The sequence below is a fragment of the Benincasa hispida genome, chromosome 5, assembly GCF_009727055.1.
Source record: "Benincasa hispida cultivar B227 chromosome 5, ASM972705v1, whole genome shotgun sequence".
In the NCBI taxonomy this organism is placed as follows: Eukaryota; Viridiplantae; Streptophyta; class Magnoliopsida; order Cucurbitales; family Cucurbitaceae; genus Benincasa; species Benincasa hispida.
This window is the reverse complement of record NC_052353.1, coordinates 25,017,503-25,024,113: the sequence shown is the minus strand read 5'-3', so window position 1 is coordinate 25,024,113 and position 6,611 is coordinate 25,017,503. Positions and strand designations below refer to the sequence as shown.

General features: G+C 35.6%; 1 protein-coding gene across 1 annotated transcript; it reads right to left on the bottom strand.

The window, feature by feature from the left end:
* Positions 1–577: 577 nt before the first annotated feature.
* Positions 578–3,002, bottom strand: LOC120077264 (UDP-glycosyltransferase 74E2-like). The gene is given in 3 exon segments (XM_039031159.1): positions 578–675; positions 678–1,302; positions 2,331–3,002. Coding segments are annotated over 3 exon segments (1,395 nt in total).
* Positions 3,003–6,611: the final 3,609 nt, after the last annotated feature.

The window sequence follows — 6,611 nt, the reverse complement described above, 5'->3', positions numbered from 1 at the left end:
AGGAAAAACAATTGATTGAGATGTCGATATCTTACTCTTTTTAAGGAAATTTAAATCCTATGTAGTGTGTATTGTATTTTTTTATATCAACCACGGGTTCAACAGATGTTCTCTAGCATATTCCCTCTAGAATACAGCAACCCAATTCAAATATTGGGTAGCTTAAACCACTCTGCACTTAATAGTTAAGTTCAAAGCTCTACAACTAAGAACACTTCTCTTTTGGAACATTGTTTTTAAAAGAACAAATGAGAGAAAATAAGAGAGAAAGATGATATTAAGCATTTGTAGTTGTGTTTTGAGAGAAAGATAAGTGAGGTATTTGTTGTAAAATTTTAAATCTAGAAAATATAATACACAATTTTAAACTTCTCTTGATATACGTTTTCACACTAATTTGCTTCTCTTCATATATGTTTTCATACACTAATTTGATACATGCAGTAAAACAACACAAATTTACTGCCTCATTAATATTAAAATGTAACAACACAGTTATTAATACGTACTTTCGTTTTAACAAACATCATCAAATGGATCCTTCACAAAACTTTATGTGACAGCAATTACTATTAAGTCATATCTTCCTCATAAGATGTTGCACAAAATGATTAATGTTTACGTTGGAACTCCCACCTTCATCCATGGCTTCTTTTGCCAGTTCCCTCCACTTCGTATATTCACTCTAATCTCTTTACCATCCTCTCCCCCCATAATTTCGTTAACACACATCTCTATCTGCCCCCTTCTGCAGATTCCATCTTCTTCCATTCTCACCCTCTTCCCAATCTTCCATACATCTTCCACATACTTGGCATTGGTTGGCTGGTCCGACCACTGCGCCATCGTCACCAACGGCACTCCTAAACTCAAGGCTTCCAGCGTCGAATTCCAGCCGCAGTGCGTAATGAAACACCCCACTGATTTATGAGCCAAAACTTGTAGCTGAGGGCACCACTTCACGACTAATCCTTTCTCGGTTGTGTCATTGATGAAATTTGGGGGAAGCTTATGGATCTCAGATTCTCTCACAACCCACAAGAAGAATCTGTTGGTCAGTTTCAGCCCCATTGCTAACTCCTCTATCTGCTCCATTTTTGCTTCTGCCAAACTTCCAAACGATACGTAAATTACAGAAGCATTTTGTTTAGAATGAAGCCAATTCATGGTAGAATCCATGTTTGATTCAAGTAAACTGAGTCCATAACATTTGTCATCTTGCAACCTTCCATCCAAGTAGATGGATGGAAGCATTGGTCCAATGCTCTTGAATGGAAGCTGCTTTCCCATCCACTCAGCTTCCTATTACAATTTTTTTTTCATTACACCAAGAACAGTGCTGCATGTTAACTAGGATGTAAGATCAAGATTATTTGCATAATACATGCCAAGATAGTGAGATGAGAAAATCTACTTTTTGTCCCAAAGTTTCAAAATGTTAAATACTTTTACTTATGAATTTTGAGTTTAATTTTTATTCGATTTTTACGTTTCAAAATATTATACTTTTATCCCTACAAGTTAAATTTTAGTTTGTTTTGGTCCTATATTTCAATACATTTTTGCCTTGAGTTTTGACTAATGCTTAATTTAAAACAATTATGGTGTGAATTTTGTAATTTAGAAAATTTTGTGCAAACTAATATTATTATAATAGTTTTTTTTAACAATTAATATGTGTCAACACAAATGACCGAAAGTGAGAATAAAAAATAAATAAAGAGTAAAAATGTAAAATTTAGGGATGAAATGAAAACTAAATCAAAATTAAGAGATAAAATTGTTATCATTTTAAAACCTAGAACAAAATAAAAACAAACCAAGAGACTAAAAAAAGTATTTTTCCTTAATAAAATATTTGAAAATTTGAAAAACACTCCTAAAGTATGATGGTAATTACAATTATATTCTCTAACTATCAATTGTAAAAATCGATCCTTTAAACTTATACAATTGTTAAAATTGGACCCTCAAATTTACATAATTATAGAAATTGTAACAATTGCATAAATCTGAACGGTCAATTTTTATCATCTGTGGGGTTCAATTTCTAGAATATGTTTGAGAATCTAATTTTAACACTTTTATATATTTGAGTGTACAATTTTACTATTTATAGTTTAAGAGTGTATAATCGCAACTACAGTTATACTCCAGGAGTGGTTTTTTTTTTTTTTGCAAGTTATCCTAAAATTTAATCTTATATAAAAAAATCAAATATTTATTAGTTCTTAATTGAAATAATTCTTAGATTTTTCCTTTTTTTATTCCCAAAGAAAACATCAACACCATTTTCGTCAACGTCAATGTAATACAATACCAAGATTTACCTGTGGTTCCAAAGAATCGAAGGTGTTGATGAAGATCCAATCGACATTATTCAAACGTGAGAATTGATCGGCCAAGAAGCTAAGAATAAATGGGTATTTGGTAGTATCAACAATGAAGGATGGAAGTTCATATGGCTGAAAAACTTGAAATCCATTACCCAAAGAAAAAAAGCTTTGTTGCAATGGAACATTTATCCATTCTTTATGAACATTGTAATACAGTGCATTAACAGCAAACGATTGAGTGAAGAATGCAGCACCCATAACCCCAAGCTCTTTGACAACCTCAAGAATCCAAGGCATCATAGAGTCATACACGACGCAAGAAACTCAGTCCTTGCTACGTTCGTGTCGAGCAATGAGTTCTATGAGATGCAAACGGATGGACGTTTGAGTCCGTTCCCAGAAACCTACGGGAGTCTCCGGCTCGGTTCCATTGTAGGGCGATAGAGATACTTGTTGAAGGGTGAGTGAGGGGACCGTTGATGCCGGTAGATTGACGACGGCGGTGTCGCCGAAGACGGTGGGGAATGTTACGGTGAGACCTGGACGAGCTGCAAGGTGCTTGGAGAATTGGAGAAGTGGATTTATGTGGCCTTGGGCTGGCGATGGAACCACTACAATATGAACTCTTCTACCTTCCTCATCTACATTATTTCTATGGCTTTCCATCTTTCTCTTTTTCTCAGTGTGATATGAAAGTTTAAGCAATTATATGGCGGTAAAGTCTATGTTCTACTATGGCCGGCACTGCAATACTTTATTATAAAATTAGGTAAGCGATCATTTTGAAGTTATATATATATATGAAAGGTTTGAATTTTTTATTATGCTTTAAAATACTTGGTACATTTTGTCTAATCTTAGTTTGTTACACGACAATCTTTTCTTTCTTTCTTTTTTTAAAATTATGTTTGTGTGATTAGAATGAGTAAAAAAAGATGGGTGCATCCAAGTATTGCTTTTTGGAGTTTGTTTAGTGTTCTTCTCACAAAAATATCAAGTATTTTGTTTTAATTTTTAAATTTCATCTATATATTAAAATTATTTTACAAGTCATATTTTAGTAATTGTATTTTCAGCTTTTGTTATTTTGTTATTGTAATTTAGGTCTTGTTTGGCTTAATTAATTCTGAAAAACTAAGAAAAATCTCGAATGGTAACTAAATGCCATCTTAATTTTTTTTGTTCATTAATTCAGGAGAAAGTGCTGAAGTATAATTGTTTGCTTAAAAAGAAAAAAAAAAAAAAAAAACCTAGAAAAACCGTAGGAATATTTGAAACTATTTGGAAAAATAAGACAATTTGTTTGTCCCCGTATTGTTTAACGGTGTGTTTGGCCCAAGACCTTAGGAAGTTGGAGCAGTATGAGTTTGTGAAATCCACTCATTGTTTTGTTCAAAGGAGTTGGTGGATCCGACTACTAAAAAAAAAACATAAATTTTATATCTTATCAATTACTTAATTACTTCTTCGATTGTAAAAGTTCACAACTTCCTAGACTTCAAAACTCCTTACTTCTCATTATTTCACTTCTTACCCCAAATACCTCTAGTCATATGTATTATTTTCTTTAATTTTTTTACCCAAGTCTACTTTTTCATAATTATGTTAGAATTTTTATGTTTGTTTGTTTGTTTTTTCATTTTCTTAACATCTTCTCCTTTTTTTTTCTTTTCTAGTTTCATTTTCCTCATTTTTAATTTTGATTATCTTTTTCTCCTTTTTAATTTTTTTTCAAAATTTCAAATTTTTGTTTTCATTTCCAAAGAGAGAACACAATATAAAAAAACCCCAGAATTTGCTAATTTGTTATTGCAAATAATTTTAAATATTCCCACAATTTCTCTTTTTTTTTTAAAAAAAAAAAAAAAAACCTACTTAATCCTTTAGGTGCCGTTTGTTTAATGGACATCCTAGATTTTCTTGGATTGGGCATCTGGATTAACAATAAATTTGTTTTGGGATATTGTAAAATGCCCTGACATCTAAAGATTCTTGACATCCTAAGATACCTGGACAAAGGGCATCTTAAGAGTTTTGGATACCCTCCTCAAAATATGAATTTTCTAGATTCTCGAGTTTAGAGTATCCCCATTTAAAATTTTTATCCATCCTTTTATTTTTATTTAATTATATAGTAATCTTAATTTACATTATATAATTAAAATAGATACTTTCGACAATAATATCATATTTAAAATACTATAAATTTATTAATATAAAAAAATCAAATTGATAAAAACAAATATGTAAGTTCAAATTATATCAAATTAATTAACAGTCGTAAGGATATTCTTGAAACATTTATGTAAATTTAAGGCATTCCCGAATAGAAATCCTACGAAAACAAACAAAGTCATCAAATACTCTCAGATATCTGCAAAAATATTTCGATGAAAACAAACATGGTAATCAGAACATCTATAATTCTTTTTTTTTTTTTTTAGAATAGGTGATATTATTATACAACAACAAGGGGGATCCCATAGCCCGGGATCAAGGCATCAAAGCAACAAAGCACAAGCAAAGACAAAACTCAACCGAAACAAAGCCAAAACAAAAACAAACAACACCATCCACCTGGGAGACAGACAAAAAAAAAGGAAACAAAACCCCACAACCGGGGGCCAACAACAAAACAAAGAACAACGACAAGTACAAAAAGAGGGAAAACATCCGTAAACGTACTAGACAAGGACCAAGAAGATCAACCCGCCAAGAAGCAGTATGAGCACGAATCATAGAGACCATAAGGTGAAACAGAGCAGACACCGTCCTCGGATTACCCCCATGAAGCCGCCGATTACGCTCCTGCCAAATGTAGTAGATAGAAGCACACCCAGAAGACACGGAACAATGTACTACGCACCTCTTTCCGACCCCCACTTGGCACACCCAAGTCAACTCGACATCCCAACCCGCCACTCGATGAGACAAACCCAACTAACGCAACACACCTGACCACACCTCTCTCCCGAACCCACAATAAAAAAATAGATGATCCCGCGACTCCACACCTCCCCCACATAGAAGACATTCCCCCTCTAACAACACACCCCAACTCCTCAACCAATCCTGTATACCAAACCTATCCCTTACAACTAATCACGCACAGACGGAGTGATGCGGAATACCACCCCCAGACCACAAAAGCCCTGCCGAAGACACCTTAGGACGACGAGGGCGCAAACTCTGCCATGCACTAGCGATAGAAAACCGACCATTAGTATCCGACACCCAAACCCAATAATCCTCCCCCTTCACCCTAGGCCCCACTGTCTGAATAAGACCTCAAGCACCAAGACCTCCCAACCTCACACCAAACAACCCACAAAGACTACCCACGCCACCCATGATGAGCCCGATTTAATTAAAAGAAGCCAAAACAGATTCATAATAGTAGTTTGATTCTATGAGGCCACACATTTCACATCCAACCCCTTCCCCCCCCAGGCAAGCACACCTCATCCCACACCACCCACGCACCAACCCGACGCTCCATACTGCCCTTCCATAAATAACTACGCAACAGACGATCAATCTCATGAGTTACACACGCAGTTAAGATGAAGATGTTACACCAAAACACTTGAAAGGACTGTAAGACAGACCTGATAAGCTGCAACCTCCCAGCAAAAAAGAGGGACCGAAGCTCGTAATCCTTTGTATCAAAGGTGCACAATCCACAACCGCCAACCGACCAGCCAATAAAGGTAACCCCATATACCTAACAGGCAGCGACCCAAGATAGAAACCCATAAAAGCAGCAAGCTCTTCCGCCTCACAAGACTCCACACCCACAACAAACATGGAACTCTTCCCAACATTTGCAACTAACCCAGACAGCTTTGCAAACTTTGCCAGAATCTGCCTCACAAACTCCAAAGAACCCCTCTCAGCTGCACAGAAAATCATGAAATCATCTGCAAAACCAAATGAGTCAGGCCCACACGTTCACACCGATCATGAAACCTAAACCACACAGGAGGCTTATTCAACAACTTGGACAGGACCTCCATCACCATCACAAACAAAAAAGGAGACAACGGATCCCCATGTCTTCAACCCCCACCTACCAAAGAAAAATCCCTCAAAAGAACCATTAATCAACACAGAGAACGTAGGCGAAGTAACACAAGCCCTCATCCAACTAATAAACTGAAAGGGTGTACCTATAGCAAGCAACACACCAAACAGAAAATCCCAATTGATCGAATCATACGCCTTCTAAAGATCAACCTTCAACATACAATGCGGCATCCCTCTACCCACCTTATA